At 40.6% G+C, this 21,997-nt stretch overlaps 1 protein-coding gene across 1 annotated transcript; it reads left to right on the forward strand.

Annotated features, from left to right (window-relative positions):
- The first annotated feature begins 812 nt into the window (after positions 1-812).
- Positions 813-12,204, forward strand: CHST10 (carbohydrate sulfotransferase 10). The gene is made up of 5 exons (XM_010281812.1): positions 813-944; positions 3,762-3,859; positions 5,848-6,082; positions 8,729-8,834; positions 10,725-12,204. The coding sequence occupies exons 1-5, from the start codon at positions 833-835 to the stop codon at positions 11,260-11,262; spliced, it is 1,089 nt and encodes a 362-aa protein (XP_010280114.1). The 5' UTR covers positions 813-832; the 3' UTR covers positions 11,263-12,204.
- The last annotated feature ends 9,793 nt before the right edge of the window (positions 12,205-21,997 follow it).

The raw sequence follows: 21,997 nt of genomic DNA on the forward strand, positions 1-21,997 counted from the left end.
TGTGCATTGAATCTGTGGTCTTACTTGTTTGGGTAACCCTTCCTGCACCCCTGGGGAAGACCTGTTTTTAAGGCTTACCTGCAGGGATGCAGCTACAGGTAGTAGGCACTGCTGCAAGGAAACCCTTTTTACTATTTATGTGGATAGTGCTTAGCGTGATGGAAATAAAAAAAAAAAATCTTCCAGAACCTATGGTTGATACATTGCTGGCAATAAAAATAACAAGATTAAAAGAGACAGTAATATATTTAAATATTTTGTCAGGTTAAGCTTAGTGTTCTGGCTCGGTACCTTCCAGCCTGTAATTCGTGTAGTCTGGGCAGGGGAGGAGTCTGTGTTACATGTCATGAGCTGACTTGGGATAACTAAAAATACTGTTAATGTTACAGCTTGGTTGATTTCCAGACTAGCTACCACTGAGAGGGGAACTTCCTTCATTCTCCCTTTCCTACAATGAGCCTTCTCACAAAGTTAAATCGAAAAATAAGCCACACTTTAAAAAAATTGGGGGTTTTGGTGGTCTGTCTCCCTGGTCAGACAGACAGTGCTATTGCTAGCACAAGGAGGGGACTGGGAATGTGTACGTAGGGGTGAAGGAGGAGTGAAGCCTCCCTTTGATAGCAGCTGGTGCTTACATTGCCTCAGCCTTAATACTGGTTAAAAACCCAGCCAAAAGGACAAAAAGAAGTGAAATCTACTGCTGTGTTTTATGAACATACATACATATTAGAGTTTTGTCATTCTGGTTATGGAAAGTATTTTTCTAAACTGGAACAAAAATAATGGTGTCAATCTCCTCTTTCAAACAGGAAGCTACAACTTTAGATGGCTCATGTCTGACAACATGCACCACCAGTGGCTGCTGCTAGCTGCATGCTTTTGGGTGATATTCATGTTCATGGTTGCTAGCAAGTTTATTACATTGACTTTTAAAGACCCAGATGGTAAGTTCGACTTTAACGTTTGATGTGAAACAGAAAATTGAATAGTGCTTCACACAAATACTGTGCACAACTTCTGTATAAAGTAGCTCTTTGCGTGTTACCACTTATTCAGTAAGATTGAGAACAAACCAACTAAATTTCTAGAAGTGACAGTGCCAATATTCAGTTTCTGCTTTTCTTGGTAGAAGTCTGCAAAACTAATGTGAATGTCTTTTTTTTCTTTTTTTTTTTTTTTTTTTTTTTGGTGGTGGTTAAGAACAGAGGGGATCATGTTTGGCAGTACTGTCTTGTGAGGCCTGCTTTTTCAAATACATTCAGCTTCAGTATCTTGATCTACTAGGAGCAGAAGTCACATGCAAAACAACGGAGCACAACTACCTGTTTAAAGAGCAAGGAGAGTCACAAGGAATTAAAGAGTTCATTTCACATGATACTAGTTTCTCTTTCCTTGTGACCGCTTGTCCTGCGGCTGCAGTATTATGTAAAACTTGTGGAAAGTTTTATTTCGTTTTCAATGCACTTAGCCTAGCCACCTCTGCCCTGCTTCTTGCATTCAGTTTTATCCTCTGCTGTTTGACTGACAAACAGCTTATAGGCTTTTGCTTACCTTAAGTAGCCCAGATGGTAGTAAGCTGATGAGGAATTTAAGCCGTTTGATGACACCACACAGCATGTTACAGTTTTGTGTCCACTGAGGAGCTACTGTTACAAAGCCGTCCTACAGAGAGTTTAGGTTGAAGGCGATGACATGACTTACAGTCCTAAGAGATCTGTACTTCTGCATCTTCCTAAGATATGCAAAAAGAGAGAAACTTAAGCACTGACATCACTAGTGCCATTTGTTTCAACAACTTGATAGTGGATAAATATATTTGGTGTACCTTTTTAAATAGCATACCTCTATGTGAGGTTTATTCAGCAAGTCTTACAGATGAGAACTGTAGGCTAACTTAGTTTTCCTTGGTCCCAGCTGTTTTTGAGCCCTAGTACATCTGCAAATAAGCTGATCTTTTGTTAGGTAGTTAAATCCAGTATTTCATTCTATGCCAACTCATGTTTCCCAGCTCAGGTATTCTTTGAGTGGTTCTTTCCACCAACATTTATTATGAGGATTAAAATGTAGTTTTTAAAAAAATTACTACCTTTGCATTTACTTGCTATTGTCTTGGCTTTCCAATTTTTCTCTCTTGTTTCCCCCCCCCCCCCATACTGAATCTTCCTTCCCCTTTGAATAGTTCTCTGAGCAGAAGATTGTATAATTTCTTAAGCTCCAGTCCTGCAAAGGCATGGCTGTGGTTAAGTGTATGTAGGTGTTGGAGATACCAGTGTTTGTACTGGGACTAATGAAGGGAAGTAATGTGAATATAGCAACAGAATTTTGGAGGAAGTCCCAACAGGATGGCCAGTCCTGGAGGAACTCTTCTAGACTTAATAAAACATGGCTTGTGAGAATTTTTTTGTTTTGTTTTGTTTTGATGTGTCTGCTTAGCAGCTAGAACTAAACCAGCAGATGCTCAGTGAAACAGTGTTCTTTTGTTTAAGCCTTTTACTGATGTCTTGGGTGCATAAGCAATAGGAGCTTCTTAATGAGATAGGTCAAGTTTCTGTCCATCATCTCTAGTAGCATCTTCAAGCATGCTTTTACCCAGTGGTAATGAAAGATAGTTTAACTGCCCTTGCACTGGGTCAGATTACTTTGATTTTACAGAAGGATACTGTGAAGTAAGTCTGTGCACAGCAATATTTACTGTAGCTGATTGCTTGGATGCTTACATTGTTTTCAGTTTTACCTTGCTTTTCCATGCTTGCCCTTTGTTAAAATCCAGTGTAGGCAGAGTAGAGTACTCCCCTAAGAAAAAGATATGGCAGTAGACGCATTTTCTCACCCATAAAACAGTAAGCACTGTGGATGCAGGTGGAGAAAGATTATTCGAAGAAGAAACTATATGAAAGGAAAAGTGGTCCATTGTGGATGGAAATAAATTTTTGGGGAGAAATCATGTTCTTTTGCTTTGTGGTTAGGGAAAGCAGCTTCAAATTATTTTTGATCTTTCTGCACCATGAAAAGTAAAGCCTTGTGTTTTCCTGTAGCATACCAATTGCAAAAGATGCAAAGGGTTTTTCTCTTACATATTTTAATTTGGTGTTAAACTATTATCTGCTCTGAAATCATTAAAAACGAACAGGAGTATCAGCTGAATTTGTTCTTCTGTCGTGGGAGTCTCTAAGGAAGACCATCAGTCCAGTAATAAAGGAAGAGGGGATCTTGTATTTATTGGTGGTCAGATGTATTTACTTAGAGCACCAAAGAAATAAAAGGTGGTCCTTAATGACACTTTTCTTCTGATAATGTCTGAGAGTTTACAACAGAAAAAGCCTACTTACTAATATGAGGGCAGGGAGAAACCTGATAGATTAATTTTTTTATTTGGACATGCTTTGGGAAGTTTGTGGAAAAATAAAAATCTCCTATTGTCCATATACTTATACTCAGTAAGTCTACCAATTGTGATATTTGGATTTATGATTTCTATGTCTCTTTGCATAGTTTATTTTAAAAAGACCAAAATAAAAGATAATGGATATGTTTCTTTGATAAAACTCAGCTGAAATTGCATCCAAAATTCCCACAGACTACATCCTTTAAAATATTCATAGTTTGTCTCATGTCTTGTCTAGTACCTTCCCATTTGGAAACAAATCCTAGTGTTTTGTAAGCTTAATACAGAAAGTGACATTCAGCTGTGTAGTCCTAAAGCAGAAATAATTGCCTTCCCCCTACCTTCTGTAATGCTCTTACCTTTCTTCCTTCTTTAGGCTACGGTGCCAAGCAAGAGCCATTGATACTGACAGCTGTGACAAAAGTGGAGGAGGTACATGTGCCAGAGGAAAAACATTGGCCTAAAGAATTCGAGGTGCATACTGTTGAGATAAGGGTTACATGTATTAAAGAGTGGGAGAAAATAAGAGATCAAGTAAGGGCTTCCTGTTGTTAAGAGGAATTGCTGGACAGGAATTATTTCTTCAGGCTGTTCTATTTAGATAGATCCAACAGAATTCCATTTTAGCTTCACAAAGCTAGTTTATTATGGTAACCTGCTGTCTTGTTTCATCTGAATGATGGAACTTAATGTATTTCCATTTCTAGGAGAAAATTGTTACAGTACTCCTTTATCAAGTCAGGACAGTCATTTTTCCTAGCCTTTTTAATATAATAGCTCAATTTTGGATTATTTATATTCTGCCTTGCCATAGCCATTAGGTTCATGGTTCTCTAGGGCAAACCTGTGTCTTGTCTAGTCTCTTAGTTCTCTGCCCAATCTCTCTGATTTTTTTTCATCAGTCCCCATTTCTTTTTTTATGTTTTCTGCTTTTTGTGCTTCACATCTCAACATTTTTCCAAAGTAGAACATGAACACAATAGTATTCAATACCAATTGATCCTTTAGATGCATAGTTTTGTGCTTTCTGCAGTAAACCAGAACAAATGTGGTTCTTGATAATTCACAAGGAAACTGAAAATCCTTTATGCAAGTGTCAATTTGAGACTTGTTGCACAGTAGTCTAAGGCAAATTTTTTTCCATCGGTTACATAAGTCATCTATGTTTAAAGTATTTTTGTGATGCAGCATGGAAGGTGGATTTCTGTATAAACATGACACTTACTGGTTTCATATGTAAAAAACTGTAATTTAAGTTATCCTCAAAATACTTGCGAGAAACACTTTGTTCAGTGGAAGGCTGGCAGATCTGTGTAGTGAGTTTTATACCTTCCTTTACTTGTATAGAAGAGGCTAGTATGGTTTCTGGATCTAAAACTGTTCCCTCTCGACTTCCCGTCAGCATGAAATGCAGAACAATAATATTAATCCTGGTTGCATGCAAAAGAAATAGTTTTGACAGATAAACAATCTGTCAGGCTATTCAGGTTACATTCTGACCAGAAGCTATTGGAGGAGAGTAATAAACAGAAAAAGCAGAAAGATTTTTTTTTTTTTTTCTTATGGAGGACTGGGACAAAAAGTAAAATCAGCCCTTTTTCATTTGTCACTTGGACACTGTACCTAAAATCATAGAATCACAGAATGGTTTGTGTGGGAAGGGACATTTGAAGATTGCCAACTGTGAAATCAATTAGTAGAAGGGGAAAGATTTGTCAGTAGAAATTTAAAACTTCCCATTGCCTGTTAATGAGACAAGCCCCTTTTTCCTCACTCCCCATTAATCATGAGGCAGAGGTGATCATGGTTATTCTCAGAAAAATGAAACATATCAAACAGTTCACCCATTTTGGGGGAGAGGAATCCTGCCTACTTATCTCATTTACTGCAATAAGCTCTGTTGCTCATTGTCCATTGTGAATTTTTGTCCACTTAGTTTTGTTGCAGCTTGGATAAATGGAAACACTGAATGCCCATAGGTGCTAGAAAACAAAACAGAACTTTTATCCTAATTTTTTTTTCCCAGCCAGATGGGTCAGCATCCCTAAGCCCTATCTTTTCAGAGATTAAAGCTTAATTTCTGTGTAAATTCCTGTCCCAACCCCTCAGAAGCTTTCTTACTTGCTGTTGAAGCTTTGTGGGAGTTTCAGTATTTGGTCAAGGCATGTTGTATCCACACAGATGAGACACCACTGCTCTGCAGTGGACTTAAATTGTTGTATGGAAAAGCTCTTACTACTGTGTGCTATTACATAATGACTTAAGAGTCGAACCAACATGTACAGCAGCAGTGCAGGAAGGAAACTGCGTGCTACTCCTTTAATTAGTACATAGCAATGTTTTAATCGCGAATCTGGGTGTCATGAGGATGCACAGTGTGGGGATTTTTATGCTTTAGAATTTGAACTGAAAACTAAATTCTTGCACTTTTTTTTTTTCTTTCCCCTCTCCATTTCATAAAGCCAACTGGAAAAGCTTTTTCCGGAAATCTGATCCGCCAACCCCTGGTTCATATGGAAAGACTTGAGCTTCTCAGGAATGTCTGCAGAGACACTACATTGAGAAATCTCTCTCACACTGCAGTTTCCAAATTCGTCTTGGACCGAATATTTGTGTGTGACAAGCACAAGATCCTGTTTTGTCAGACGCCAAAAGTGGGCAACACTCAGTGGAAAAAAGTCTTGATCGTTTTAAATGGTATCTACTCTGCTGTGGGTGTGTGGGTTTCTTTGAGGAGGAGGAAAGAACAGAATTGGACCAACTGGGACAACACAAAAATGAATTCTCTCTGCTTTTCTGTACACTGATACTTAATTTCAGTCTCTCATTCTTCACAGTTGCTTCTAGTCCTTTCAAAACATCTCTTTTAAAGAAAATACACCTGTTCTTTTGGTGAAAATAGGTATTGTTATGACTTGGCTCAAAAGTGATTTGAGTCATGAAAGAGTACCCACATGCATGTGGTAGGTAGATTTCTTACCTTTGAAGGGGTGGCACTGGTTTAAGGCATTTGAAACAAGTAAATTACAAGGCATCACAATTTCCTAAAAACAATAATATAAAAATTCTGACTTGGGGCCACTGACTTTTAACTAGGGGTTTTTAGCCATGAAGAAAGCTAGTTAAAACTTGGCTGCTGCTGTTGATCTGTACTGCTGAAATCTTGTGTTATGTGCTATCAGTGGCCATCATAGGAGCTATGAGGATTCTGAGGTGCTTAAGGCAATAGTTTGGTCAACAGAGGTATGTTATAAGAGGCTGTAAAAGAAGGAGTAAAGGGCCTAGTGTGTTTGAGTAACAGTCTACAAGGTGAACACTGCCTGTCTACATGTAGCCTGCCATCCTCTTCTGGTAGCCTGGTATGCCAGTAAAAATAATTAATTTCCTTGGGGCTTTCTGTTGTACCACTGCCTGCACACATAAGCTTAACTCAATCATATTTAACTTAACACACTGTTGTTTGACATGAGACCCTCTTGCCTTGGCTGTGCACCAGGGCTGTGAATTTGCTACAAATAGTCAGGTTAGCTGAGGTTGTTCTGTGGCTTTGCAGGTGGCATAGCTCACCAGGACGTGGACAAAACCTGAACATTGTAAACCCAGCTTTCTTGTTAGAAGCACCCTGCGAACAGCCAGCTCTGCACTTATGTTTTTATGTTTTCTCTACCTTGTGTGAACTAGTTTGCACACCCAGAAGGAAACAGTCACAAATTGTCAAAGGAACTGTGTCCCTCAGCAAAACTTCTGTAGCAAGGAGTATGTCTTTAAAAACTTTAATATTAATTTCAACTTTGATACATGGATGGGAGCTGAAAATCCAGGAGAGAGATGCCCATACCTATGCGCATGCATATGTCTTAAATACCTATGAAAGCTACACTCCAAGAAAGTACTAAATAGGAAACTCTGTAAGTGCATTAGAAGTACCTGCTCTTAACAGAATTTGACAGAGGTAGCATGCAAAGAATAGCTGAGGACAGACAGGGATGTATTGGCTGTGTCGAGTGGAAGTTAAGTCATGTCTTACCAGCAGAGAACCTTTCACCTTGAGCTTCCTAGTTCTGGTATGTTGGATAATGATAGAAAATTGTTGCAGTATAAACACTGGTCTCTTCTGCCTTGAGCTGCCAGTGTACTAGTATCTACTGATGAAGACTACCACTGCAGTTGACCTAACTTTCTCCTCTTTGGGTAGTTTCAGCAGGCAGGACTGATACTTGAGGGGGAATACTTTACGTCCAAATACTGAAGTGGTGTTTGGAAGCTCAGGATGGAGAATTGCAGCTATGGCAGTGTGTGGGAGCTAAATCTGCTACTGCTTGTACTGAATCTCTGCTCTGTCTGAATGCAAGGTTTCCATTTCTGGGACTGTCTAATCTGACATCTGTTGTCCACATGTAATTCACCCGGAGTACCAAAACATATAATTGGAAAACTTTGATTAATTAAATACAACCACCACCACCCCAAAACAAAAAATTAGAAAACTGAGATGCTGAGTGCTGTGGATTATTCATTGCAGTTCTGGAACAGTGAAGGCAGTAGAGGCTTTCACATAAACAGTGGCACTCTGTTCTTGTTGCAGGTTGGTACTCTGAAATGATGCTTTTGTGTGAAGGCTTACTCCAAAAGTCCAAGGGGCTCACATGAGATACTTCTTCAGGTCATAAAAACTTCCAGGATCAGGATCTTAAAATAAATGTGTCAGAATTTAGTGACATTATTTTTCTTGTCAGCTTACGTGCTTGCAAAAATTAGTATCTGGAGGCTTTCTGTTGTTAATTTTAGTGCTTTTTAATCTGTGTGGTATTGTATGATTGGAATTTTTGTTTCAGCACAGTCAGTCATTAAAAGAACCTCATGGATCCTGACAGGAAAGTGCTTTTGTGTTGAAGCAGTTCCAAAAGCAGCCCACAGCATTTATTTTTTGTTGGTGGTAGAAACTCAGCCAAAAAGCTGGTTTCTTCTTTGGAATTAATCCTCAGTCTTCCTCCATTTGTATGTGTGGGCACATGGAAAGAGAATGGGGACACTGAGGTGGGGAGTTACAGGCTTGGACATAATTGCTGATGAAATTTGTGTAATGTGCTTTTCTGAGCATTTTGAGGCCATTTAGTCTTGGACTTTGATGTCATGTACCCTAAAGAATTTTAACAGTTTTCAGCTTTGCAGTCAGAATCTCTCATCATTTAACAGTTTTAAACATAGTAACCTTAAATGCTAAAAATACAGAAAAGAGAAAGATAAAACAAGAAGCTGTCAGCCAAAGGCACACATGCTTGCTTTTGCTCACTTTTTCCCCCCTTGAAAGATTCACTTGCTCTCTCTTTTTGATTTGTCTAGGAGCATTTTCTTCCATAGAAGAGATCCCAGAAAATATTGTACATGATCATGAGAAAAATGGCCTTCCACGTTTGTCCTCCTTCAGTGACTCTGAAATTAAAAAACGGTAAGAGATGGCTTCCCAGGGGTGTGGGAGGGGTTTGGAGTCAGTGGTGTTATGGACAATCAAGAATACAGTTGAAGTCTATATCGGGAATTGAGGACAACGGGGTTTCTGTTCCAGCACTTGTATCACGGCACTACCCTGCTATCCTCACAGATGTTGCTGTGACTACCTCCCTACTGGCTTTGAATAAGAACAGCAGTGTAATTGGTGCTATAGTTGGGTGAGCCAACCAACTCTCTCTGGATCTAAGGTTTCCGTAGTTCAATGCATACCTGGTTGTTACATAGTTGACCTTCAAAAGGGAAAGTTTAGTTGGAAGGTCCACCCTGATCCCTTGTATAGTAAATCTTAGTGCCTACATGTAAGATTGTCATTGCAGGCAGATTTATTTATTGGGGTTGAACCGGGTAAGTTTAAAACGTTAGTGCTGCTTAGCCTGAGAGTCTTGTCCGTTCAGCTGAACCACTTTATCTTCCTGTTTTTGGTGCTTCTGGTTCTTCTTAGAGCAGAAAAAACATTTCTCTGCAGGAGAGCCTTCTAAATTACTTTGGCTAGATTTTTGACTGTGGCTGCTTTCATCTCTGCTAGAGCTTGTGCCATATATAATCCCTGTAAGGGGTGGCAGCATGACGACAACAGGACATAAGATAACAGCGGACACTTGTAAGCTTATGCTTGCCTGGTTTTTGTGTGTATTAAACCATTCTGAAGAGTCAGCCCCTTATACATGTGGTGTCAGCTATCAGTAGAGCTTAGTCCAAGGTTTGTTGCATTGACTGGTACAAATACATTTATCACAGCTGTGCCTGTCACTTGATTGTGTTGATAGTGTGCAAGAGAAAATACTGTCACCACGTTCTTGAGAACGTGGATCTGTTCTCCCTCACTGTGAACAATCCTACATAGAAAGTAACTGTTCACCTGGAGCATGAGCCTTGGAGGATATTTGAGGTTGAATGCCGTTACGATTTGAGTTGTTGCAGTCAGCCCACCACAGAACTTTTGCTGGAGATGCATAACATGGGTTTGGTTGGGAATTCTGAAATAAATTATCAGAGAGTTTAGGTGTAGAGAGAGGGTTGGTGTAGATCTGTTGATCTAGTTTGCTGACCTCTAGCCGTGCCTGGTTAGGAGAACCTGAAGAGTGATCTGAGTGCCTGTTGAGGCTGGAAAGTCTTATTTCAGTGAGGACTGGGCTCTAAATCTCCTTTCTCAGCTAGTTACTGACATAAACTTTGTTTTCAATTTACTCCTCCTACAGATAATTTCTGACTACAGAATGTTACAGCTCAGTGGTATCGCAACAAAACATGAACTTACATTGAAAACTGTGGTCTCATGAAAGTAATGTTCTCAGCCATTATTCAAAGCATGACAAAACATCAAATAAAATACCAGAAATTTTTTCTACTTAAGCAGTGATTTTTGTAACTACCTGCCAGTGAAAAATGCAGCCCTCTGTATACATTTAGCTGCACTAAGCCACTTTTTCCATGTCTTTGTATATTTTGCTTCTTGAGCTGGATCGCATGGCATTAAAAATATCTTTGATTTGGGGCTTTCAGCATCTTTTCAGCATCTTTCGTCTTCTGTTCATATGGATTTAGATAAACTAAGCTCCTCCAGTTTGAATAAAATGTGAAAACTAGGATGAACTATTTCCACTTTGTACTGTATACAATAACTGTTAGTAAAAAGACAGAAATTGTATTTCTAGTCCTATTGATTATAATATTGATAGACTATGCAAGTGGTGTAAGATCCATATTGCTGTGTCTGTGGTCAGAGTTTACGTACACTTTGTAAGTCTTTGCTAAACACACTTTAAACACTTTGCTAAACACTTCCCTTAATTATTTGATTTCTTATTTTTTTCCTTCCTCTGTTTAGACTGAATTTATACTTCAAGTTTTTTATTGTTAGAGATCCATTTGAAAGACTTATTTCTGCATTTAAAGACAAATTTGTGCACAATCCTCGGTTTGAACCTTGGTACCGGCATGAAATTGCTCCTGGCATCATTCGTAAATATAGAAAGAATCGCACAGAGACCAAAGGGCTGCAGTTTGAGGATTTTGTGCGCTATCTGGGTGACCCTAACCACCGATGGCTGGATGTTCAGTTTGGCGACCACATCATTCATTGGGTAACGTATGTGGAACTTTGCGCCCCCTGTGAAATCACGTATAGCGTGATCGGACACCATGAAACCCTGGAGGACGATGCTCCGTATATCTTGAAAGCAGCCGGCATAGACCATCTGGTATCATATCCCACAATTCCACCAGGCATAACAGTGTACAACAAAACAAAAGTAGAGCGGTATTTTTCGGGAATTAGCAAGAGAGACATAAGACGCCTCTACGCACGGTTTGAAGGCGATTTTAAACTCTTTGGTTATCGGGAGCCAGATTTCTTGCTTAACTGACACCTAGGATAAGCTCTGAAAAAGTGTCTCATGGATTAATCTAAACCTGCGTGAATACCAGCTGCAATACTGACAGAGTTGAGAATGACCATTTGTTTTCTAGCTTTTTGATGTTGCTCCATTTTTGAGTGAAATATTTGTCATATGAACAAGTAGGGGCTTATAGTTGTTGTTTACTGACCATATTTTCAATATATGGCATTGCAAACTGTTAGGAATGAAGTCTCTGTTACCTGAAATACAGAATTCCACTTCTCCCCTCTCCCTCCAGGAAAAAAGAGGGAATCTTCCCCCCCGCTCCCATACAGAATGCCATTTTTAAAATGTTGTGAAGTATTTATAAAGATGGCAATTTTTCTATAGGTTAACTCTGACGTGTGGGTGAACTTGATGATTCATGCTCATGAGAAAGGCATGTAGTCTCCCATGAGCTTTGAAAGTGAGAGGCTAGTACAGGACTAAAAATTGATTAAATGCTTGACAAGTAAAATCATCTAGGTTCTCTCATGTGGCTGCTATAATAACAGCAATGCTGATCTAATTACATTTTTGTTTGTCACAAAATGAACCTAATTAGACAGAACTTTTAAAGGTGTTAAAAAAAGGGACTGGTTCCAGAACCCAATTGTCTTTGTATTTTTGTCAAGTGTTTACTGTGCTTACTGCTGGTCTGTTGAGCCTCATAATTCTACTTTCGATTTTTCAAAATATTATTTAACTCCTGGCTGTGTAAGTTATCTAAGAACACCAGATGCAAATGGAGCATAGAAGAAATATGAAACTGCTAGGGAAAACTTTAAGGAAAATTAATTTAAAATAAAGTATTAATTGTATTTGCGGGAGCATATATAGAAGTCATTAGGTGCTCTCTAAATATCACACAATTTAACTTGCTTTGTCTTTAACAGTTAGGATTTATCAAGAAGCCACAAAAGCGGGATGTCATGTAAAAGAGCTGCTAGAGTTACTTGGATTAATGATCTACCTTTTTCTTCTATCCAGCCTTGCTCAATGTTCAGTACCTCAGAGAACAGAAAATTTACTCCCTTCTGAAAATTCATCTCGCAATTGCTAAAGGAGACAGGATGAATCCCTGATTTTTTTTCAGGGATTCACTGCCATGGTGTCCTGACTCAAAAATGCCTAACGTTTGTGTTGCCAATGGGGTGAGCTGGCAACTTGCCAAGAGTTTGAACGTTACTTAAATTTGTGCACCCACTTTATGCATTAAAAAAAGAAAAACAACTGTATGGATGCAACGATCGTATTTGCCTATGCTTGCATTGTGTCTCATAAAGAGCGGTCTCTTGTTTTGAGTTCACCAGCAATAAAAATCAGTGTGCTGCCACCTCATTGCGCAGGCCATGGGAGAGAGACCATGTATCTGAAATATAGGAATTGCTCTGTCACAGTGAGCATGTGAACTGTATTTTTTAAGTCTTAGTCCTGAAAGGCTAATTTTCAGATCAGCATAATGTTGCTGGCTAGAAATGCTAATGATGGCCAGTGCTATGGAATCTGCTCTTAAATCCAGCCACAGTATGTTTTTGATAGCTTCCTCTATCAACACAAGGAAACATGTTGCACTTGTGAAAAAGGAAAGCTGTGCCAAGCTGACATGTGCTGCTACCCACAAAAAGGAAGCCCTGTTGTAGCTGGAAATGATTTCAGAAAGATCTCAACAGACTAATTGAAATAAGGGAGAATCATTAACTGGGCATTGTTAGCAAGAGAATAGTCTAAGGTGGCAAAGCTGGAAGGTGAGATTTTTTTTCTTTTCTTTTTTTTTTTTTTTTTTTTTAAACAACAATTACAGTGCCCTAACTTGTTAGTTCTTAACCAATGATAAAAAGATGTTAACAGCTCCAGGTTTTTCTGTGGTTTTCTTAATATGGGAACTTAGCGAAATGTAGTGTTAAACACATTTTGGAGCTAATGAGCTGATTGATTACCTCTCTGCTGATTTAAAATGTAACAGTGAATAATGTATAGTGAATTCAGGCCTTAAAGTTTAATTCTAATAAAGATAAAGTAGAATTGTTTTCTTCTGAAAGCATAAGCTACTGATCACACAGAATGCCAATGTATGTTTTTATTTTTCTTGGTAAATTACTTACTGTATTGATCTCTCAATATTTATATAGCACCTTCCACCTGGCAACTTTTAAGTAATAATATTTTTTTCTAATAACTTTCTCTGCGTTGAGTTCTCTCAGGCATCTGACAGAAAATGTGGACAGAGCTATGGGCTGATGTAGGCAGACGTGTGTACTGCTCTCCCAGTTCCATGCTCCCATGCTTTTCGGACTGGGACTGGAACACTCGTTACCATTTCTTCAATTCAAACACAAAGCTTCTCTTTTTCAATGATATTTTGAGCTATATTTTCTTTCTATAAGTGTGGGGTTTTTTCCTCACGTGGCTGAAGTAATAATGGCGCAATTTTGGCATGACTCTTGCAGAAACTTGGATAACATGAAAGCCCCTGGTGAGGTATGATAGGCTTCTCTTTACCTCGGTCCGGTGCAGGTAGGGTGGCCAGAGCATGCTGTGTTGGGGAGGAGGCTCTTGCCCTGTCTAATTATGATGAATTAAATGCTTGTGTTTTGTTTTAGCTTGATTGTACTCTATACAAGGCTTTTACAAATTTAGTCCCAGTGGCATGCGTGAATGTCATTTGGCTGTTAGGATGTCATTTGCATACTGCTTTCAAACTGCAGGTGATATTTGTGTCATGTTTTGGGAACTGCTGATTGTTACTTCTCCTTTCTTATGGTGTTACAGCTTCAGAAAACAGTCACATCCTTACTTTGTGCATATCTGTTTCTTTGTGTTGTCTCTTCTCAGAAGCTTTTGAATCCTTTGGCCCATTTTAACCACATTTTACAGAGGAAAGTTGAGTTTTTAGGGATAGTGAGTTGCAGTAATCTTCCTGAAAATAGGAGAGGAGAGAACCATTCTTTGTATATCAGAGAGTCCATGCTGTATGTTAGCTTTAGGGAAAGTACAGACAGGAAACCAAGCTTTACTGCTTCTGCTCATCGTGGAGCTTCTTGTTTCTTATGGACTCCCTTCCCTAGTGCTCCAAGTCTTCCCTCTGATCTCAGTTAACAAAGATGGGAATCCTGAATTAAAAGGTATTCCATGGATCTGTAATTTTCATGTTCCATATAAAATCAAGGACACTTCAAAGATCATCTGCCTAGGGGTTTTTTGAGGTCTTGAGGGTTTTTTTGGCTTCATTGTGGTGAAAATAAATCCAGAATTTACTTGCTTGTGAACCAACTTTAAGGGCAATGCCTATCTCCTTTTCTTTTAACTTCAGCACACAGTGCCTTATCGCCAGTATGCTTTCTGGTCTTGTGCCGTGAAGATTTTTTCTATAGTTAAAAATATTTATCCAGTTTTTTTATTTCAGGAACTGTTCCTTCAAAGAAGTAGCAATTTAAAAATGTCCTGAAAATACATCTTTTTCACAGATAAGCATGTTGTTTTCCTCTTCGTGCTCAGATGCTGCCCTTATTGTACTGAGGGTAACAGCCCCCTCCTGCTACTGCTCGCCTCTGTCCTCAGATCAAGGAAGCCATAAGACAGCTCTGACTTTTGTGTAACATTACTTTTTCGTTGAGGTGTTAATAACTTTGTTGGCTGGGAAAGCCACCTTTGATCTTCTCTGTGCTACAGAAAGTTTGCTGAGAAAAGAGTGATTACATAGGGATTACTTAAGCTTATTTTCTCAGATGAACAAGGATGTCTTGTCTGTGTATCTGCCTGTATCTGATATCCCTTAATTGACAGAGAGAGGGTGAATGATCTTTCTGCCTAATGGCCTTATCGTGATTTACACCAAGCCCCCATCCCATTATTATGGCCATGTGAAGGGACTTGGAAGGAGGTGTAAATTCAACATGTGCGTATTTTAAATGTGAGGGTGTAAAGGAAACTTGACACAGGAGTTGGGCCCTGAAGATTTATCTTGGCTAATTGCTTGTTACAGGTCATCTGCAGAGGCTGGTGCAGTTTCTTTGTGGCCTGCACTTGAGAAGATTTATGCAAGGTAGAAAGAGGCTTGTGGGTGGTGGAAAATTCCCTTTCAGCCTAACTTAGCTGTGTGTGTTCCTGGGCCACTGCCATGGGGAAGGTTTTAGAAGGAAATGATCCTATTAGCAGCAAAGTCTGCAGTGCTTGGGCAAGCAAAGTGCCTCCCTCCTGGAGGAGGAGTTCGGCTTGCACTGATGTGTGCAGCTGACTTTGGTGCTGCCTTGTATAAATCTCTACTTTTGTGCTTTTAATGCAGTTGTGTGCAGCTGAGCTGTCATCTTGCTTTCCTGCCTGTGGCAGTAGCCTGAGGTGCCTCATCTCATTGCCACCAGAGCAGCTCTGAAAGGCCTGCAGCCTGTTTTGCTGTGCAGTTGGAGATGTTCCCCTTACGAAGTGAGCAGCATTAGGCCTGCAGCCATGCAGCTGGTGGCAACAGGCTGTTGTAAGCATGAAAATGGTGCTCTTCGGGGCTAGCTACTGTAAAATTGTCGTTTTTCCCTTTTAATCCAGGCAGGAGTGAAAGGGAAAAAAGATGTGTGTTTGCTTGGAGTCATAAAAGAACTGTGCTAATAGAAATTCTAGGCTGGCAAACCCAGGTGAGGCAATGTCTGGGAGAGCAACACTGAAAAAAGCCATGGGCAGTTGCTTTAAAGCCCCTGGAGATGCTGGACCCCACGTTGAAGGAAAGTTGCTGAAGCTTTATGGGAGGTGTTAGAGGAGGAAGCATGCTCCCCCTTATGCTGTGTGTGCATGCCAGAGGAGCAGCTGCTGATGGGACTGCATGCACATGGCAGGCTGAAAGCATGAAGCATCTGCTGCAGGTGTCTGCTTGAAGTCACAGGAAAAAAAAAAAAAAATGGAAAGGAAATAATGAAAAAATAATCCTGAAGGTTGCACACCTGGAAATGCACTACCTACCTTAACTGCCAGAAATATGTTGACAGCCCTGGATGTGTACAAGTAGTTTCTAAGCAGTTTGTGGGACAAAAGAAAATCTGCAAATAGGAGGGTAAACATGGACCATAGGGCATCTGTACATGCTCTGGAAAGCTATTTAATAGTGAGAATCTAGCCAAGGCTTCCAATCATGCCTAAGTAAATGGATCTCATCTAGAAAAAATGTATAGCTCTGCTAGAAGCATACAAGGAGAAGAAAAAGCTCTTGTGGAATAACTAGCTCCTTCAACAGCTACGTGTTATGCATCTACTGCAATTTAAGAAGTAGGAACATTTTGTCTTGTAGATCTTTTTTTTTTTTTTTTCTTCCTGTCTACAGCCTTTCTGTTTTATTCCATTTTCTTTCCCATGCCCTGAAAGGTCTTTGGATGATACACCACAGTATGACCTGTCATTCTTCTCTTGTCAGAAGGGCAGAAGAAGCTGCAGGAAATACAAAATGTTCTCCATAATTTTGAGGAACACAAAGAGAAAATTCAGGGAGTTGTTATCAATCACAAATGATTTGTGGTGACTGTGAAACATCAAGATTGCATGAGCTACTTCTTAGATGTTTCATGTGTTGGTCAGGAATTCACTTAGGGGAAAAATTATCTCTGTTCTGTTCTGTCTTTGGCATCTTTGTTCTTATATTCTGAAAAGCTTCCAGGAAGGCTTTACAGCAAGTAAAGCTTGAAATTTGCCATACCGCAAAGCTTCACTTTGGATCCATCTATTTTACTCTCATTCTGCTTTAAGCGTTCTGTGGAGTAAGAGTCAACTCTGCACTTACTGATTCCTCGGTTTCTGACTGTTCTTTGCAATGCTATACTTGTGCAAATGCCATTTGTACTTGTGAAAAGGCAGTGATCAAGAAGACTCAGCAAACTCTCTGGAGAGAACAGGACTCTCAACTGGACCTTTATTTGTATGCCTCTGTCCGCTTCACAAGCTTCTTTCATCTGCCAGCATCTGTTTTCCTTTCATTATCTTTTCAGTCTAGCTCTTTGCTGTAAAACCCGTGGGGGTATGCATTTATGCTTAAAATTATGAGTTCAGAAATGTGTGAGAGGAAAGGGATTAGGGACAGAGTTGCAGGAAGATAGAAAGCAGCAGCACGAGGAAGGGGCTTCCACACCCCCTTTCACAGTTCCACACTGTTTGCTCCATTTTGTATACTGCATGTTTGGCTGCTTTTAGGCTCTAGATTCTTGGCCTTTTGGCTAAGGTCAAGTGTAGTGTAGGTGGGTTTTCCGTTGGTGTCTCGATTGCATGCATGCACGCACGCACTTGCTGTTCTCTGGTGTAATCAGGATAGGTTCTCGTAGGCTAGACCTTTGTTCCATCAAGCGTTACAGGACTGCCCAGCAAAGATGGAAAAAAGGTGTTATTTCCTTGCTTTCTAAGCAGTGACAGTGTGTTGCTTTACTCCTCTTGACTTCTAGACAGTTCTAAACATAATTTCACTCTTCTGGAAGCTGACCAGTGGTAAAAACAGTGTTTTAATCAAGTTTTAATCTCAGCACACTGTTTAAATACATCTCTGTGAGAGCAAGGTATTGCAGTAAATTGTAATTGGGTTTTGTGGGTTTAGGGTTGACCTAATAAGTTATTGGAAATGCCATTCTGATGGAAAACAACTTAGGCACTGTTGCTGCTACCTCCATGTAAGGGTCTATCATATGATTGCTTGCCTGTCAGAGAAAAATCACTTCATTAGATAGTGATACTTCTTTATTGTAATCCTCTTACTGATGGATTTGAGGCTTAAAATACAGCATGGAAGATTTGCTTTGTGCACTCCTCTCCTGCTCTGAAGTAGTATTGGCAGAGTTTTCCTACTTCTATTATTTTGAAGCCTTTTCTTCAGCTTCTAGTTGGAACTGATTCAGGTTTAAACACTTTGCATTGGAAAGTATGTAATTGGACTGTAGGTAGGCCAGAAGGACAATGTAAAGGCTTTAATGAAGAACTATAAGCCAGCAGTGTAACATGGCTGTGAGAAAGCCACCACCTGATGCTGCATGCATCCAGCTAAATATTTCTAATAATGGCAAATAAATGTGCCTAAGGCTGTGGAGAGGCCTCGCTTTGACGCCGTTTCTGATTCTCATCAGCTGCGACCAGGGGCATCTAGCAGAGATGCAGAGAGGGACTGCTGGCATTTGAGTGGAGCGAAGAGCCCACCTCCCAGGCAGCGAGTAGGACTTGTTTAGCCTAAGAAAGGAGAGGGGGTATAATTGCTGTCTAAACCTGTATTGGGGGAAATGAAGAAGTGGGAGAAGCTCACATCCAGAGAAGGACGGGAGCCAGAGGACAAAGCAGTCACAAAGACAAACCAGTCTGAGTTGGTTAGGAGACAGCTGAGTCTGGAAAGTGGGAGGAGGTTTCCTACCCTGAGGCTCTGCGTCATCACTTTGGTGTATACAAAGGAAGCAAAATGATACTAGGCTGCTATGCCACTGTCTGTTAAAGCAGCTGAGGTCTTGATTTCATGTCCCAGCTGATCCTTCGGGTCCCATCTCTTCTCTCAGATCAATGAGCCATGGCTGCGAGGACGGTGGAGCAGGGCTGGTGTGCGAGCGCTGGGTAATACGACTGGAGGAGAAGGATCAGCAGAGGCAGGTGGGGCCAATCTCACACAGCCACGTACATCCAAGCCCAGTGTCGTATGCCAAGAGATGCGCTGTAGCTGGGGAGATGTTGTCATCTCCTGCCTCCTTATCTTCTTTCACTCACATTAATCATATTTGGAGATGATAGCAGAAATGCCAAATTTCGTAAGGAGCCAGGAGTGTGGAGTTAATTCCCTGACTTTGTTTCTTTAGTGGAAAGCTTATGGTGCTTCCCCCTATCCATGTTGTAAGTTGGATGACTGACACAAACATTGGTAGGAAATAAGAGGGAAGGTAAAGAGTATCATAGAGTATCTTCTTTATTTGAAATTTTTAGGATCCCCGGCCCCTCTCCCTTCCTAGTCCAAGGGAGAAGTTGGGCAGAATGCTGAAACTAGACCTCTGCTCCAAATCCAGATATCCCATCTCTAACTGGCCAGACTGACTCGACTGTCAGCGCAGCACAGTGCACGCAGACGTCTGTGCAGTGTCATTACTTAGGAGGGTCTCTATAAGGCATCGCCACTGCAGGCTCTGCCAGTCCTGCTCAAACAGGTATTGCCTCCTGAAAATGAATCGCGAAGCTTCAGCCTACCTCCTTCTCCGTCCCTGAAGGGGAGAATGACAGACACTTTCTGCAGATGTGAAGAAGCCGTCACTGGGGACAACATGCCAAATAAGCTTTATTGATGACTGCACCCTGTAAACAAAACTTCTTCTGTGAGGCTGGGAGTACAGAAGATATTTGTAACATGTTTAGAGAAGGTGAAAAGTTCCAGTAGATAGAACAGGAATAAAATATTGATGGCTCTATTATCAGCAGATACCTTTAAAAGGCAATTGTAACCTCTGGGTTCAATCATGCAGAGTGAACTTAGCATGTAGGCAGCCAGTGCTTACAGCTAGTGCAGGTTATGCTGAATACTGTCAGGAGCTTAACTTGATGCATTATTTTAATTTTGCCCTGACACACAAATGATCAGAAGTGTATGTGTTTGCAGTCGGTACAGCAACCAAATGCTCCAGACTGCGATTGATACTTTCATTAGCCACCTGAAACTTTTAACATGTAGTTGAGGGCTTTCTCTGTCAAGTATTATTCTGAATCATATTGAGTTTGCTAGGCACTTTACTTGAGCTAAAGGCACAGAAGGATTTAGTGTACTCTCTGCTCCACCTGAGAGGGCAGGCATGGATGAGAGTCAGGGAACCTGGTGTTTTGTGGAGTTACTTGAGTTTTGCTTTGTTCAACACCTGTGTTATTTGAGGTGAGTTCTGCAAATGTGACTGGATCCTAGAGCACCTCATCTTCCAACTTGGAAGAGCTTAGAAGCAGTTTAGGGCATTTGGCTGAGGCAGTTTCTTTCACAGGATATAGAACTGATAGTGCCAGCTGCAATTAGGTTTCCTAAATGCTTTCTTTATAAACCTTTGGCTTTGCTTCTAATTTTGCTGACTGTTTCTAAGAGCTAAAATGGTAATGCCGTTTCTGGGAATACCCTTTAGGAAAATTACTTGGGTTGTGTTGTGCCCTTGATGGGAAAAAAATCTTGGTGTGCTACACTGATCTCTGGCAAGAGATGAAGGACTTAAAACTCAGTAAGAAGGTGAAGTCACTCAGTTGTTTGAAGTGTGCCTTTTGCTGTTTGTGTGATAAAACCACTGGGGAAATGACAAATTTTTGAAAAATTCAGGCCACACAAACTGGGAAAATCCCTAGAGCTTGGTGTCTAAATTCTTCATAGAGGGTTATGACCTGTCCCAGACTGTAAATGGTCAAGAAGGCTCTTCCATCAATCACTGCTCCTCGCTGGAACAGCCTGCTGCAGCCTCAGGTGGTAGACCTGAGTGGTGAGCCACTAGGGACTAGAGGGGCAAGGATAATTTGGGGGGAATCTGGGCTATAGGCATGGATAAGGAGACTGAACACTTCAGTGATGATTGGGAAGGAAGAGTAATAGAGATACAACAAGGGGGGAGACAGAGGAGAAGCAAGGGATTGACAGAGCAAGATGACTTGCACTAAGAACCTGTGAAGGATGCTGGGGATGATGGGACTTGCTTTGCTTTTTCCCTCCTTTTTTTTTTTTTTGCATATGTCTAGAAATTTATTTCAGGAAGTGACGAGTTTGCAACGGCTGGTACCAAAGACTGGGAAACGCCAAAATTAGGGGCTTCCCCCTGCCCTTCTTGCCCACACTTCTTAGCGTAGGAGTTATTCTCATTACATTGTCATGTGCTGTTTTTTCCACAGAATTCATGTCTCATTCATTGTACTGGAGAGATGGGTGTTCCTGTCTTGAGCAAGGTCTTGAAGAAGAGTAAGATGCCTGTGGTTCTGCTTCATTATCTCTTGATGGACAGAAGATAGAAGATGGGTACTGAGAGAGGGCAGAACTGTGTGAAGAAAAAAGATAATCTTACAGTCTGCCAGCAGTTGCCACAAAAGTTTTGCATGATGCTAATTACATCATCTAACCCTGACTTGTCACAGGTGGCCACTGGTGACAGGTTCCTCATTCTCTGACCGCAAGCCTTGGGGTATGTCTTGCATGAGCCCTGTTTGTTCACAGCTGCAACTGAAGTCAGTCAAGGCTGTAGTCTGAATATAATATTAAATCAGGTTTTAGGTGCTTCAGCTGACACTCCAAAATGGGTGGGTATTTTTTTTTTCTTAGGCTTTCTGTGTACCAGATCTCCACACATAAAGGTGGGTTAATACATGTTCCTTCACCTCACAAGCATTTTGGGAAAATAATTACTGGCTGGAAAACTCTACAGGAGTAGAAAAGATGTTTTTTCTTTCCAGTCACGCTCCGGGCAGTGTCATATAAACATGACCTGAAGGACAAAATGAAGCATGGAAAAGCTGCCCAGCCATGGAGAAGGAGAGCCAGGCATAACGCATAAATGTGAGGGAACGAGTTAGGGAGCTGGGACTAGCAAGCACATTTCCCTAGAGGCTAGGGCGGCTGGTATTAATGCTGACTGTGAGTTTATGAAATCACGGACTGTCTAGTGTATGTCTTGATGTAAGTTACAGTGTGTGTCAGGAGCATGCCTGTGAAATGAAGCTCAGAGCTGACCACCCCTTTGATTCTGTGGTTCACGTGCCTTGCCGCTGGGGCAGAAGAACTGGGCTT

This window comes from Phaethon lepturus, unplaced genomic scaffold, assembly GCF_000687285.1.
Source record: "Phaethon lepturus isolate BGI_N335 unplaced genomic scaffold, ASM68728v1 scaffold5872, whole genome shotgun sequence".
In the NCBI taxonomy this organism is placed as follows: domain Eukaryota; kingdom Metazoa; phylum Chordata; class Aves; order Phaethontiformes; family Phaethontidae; genus Phaethon; species Phaethon lepturus.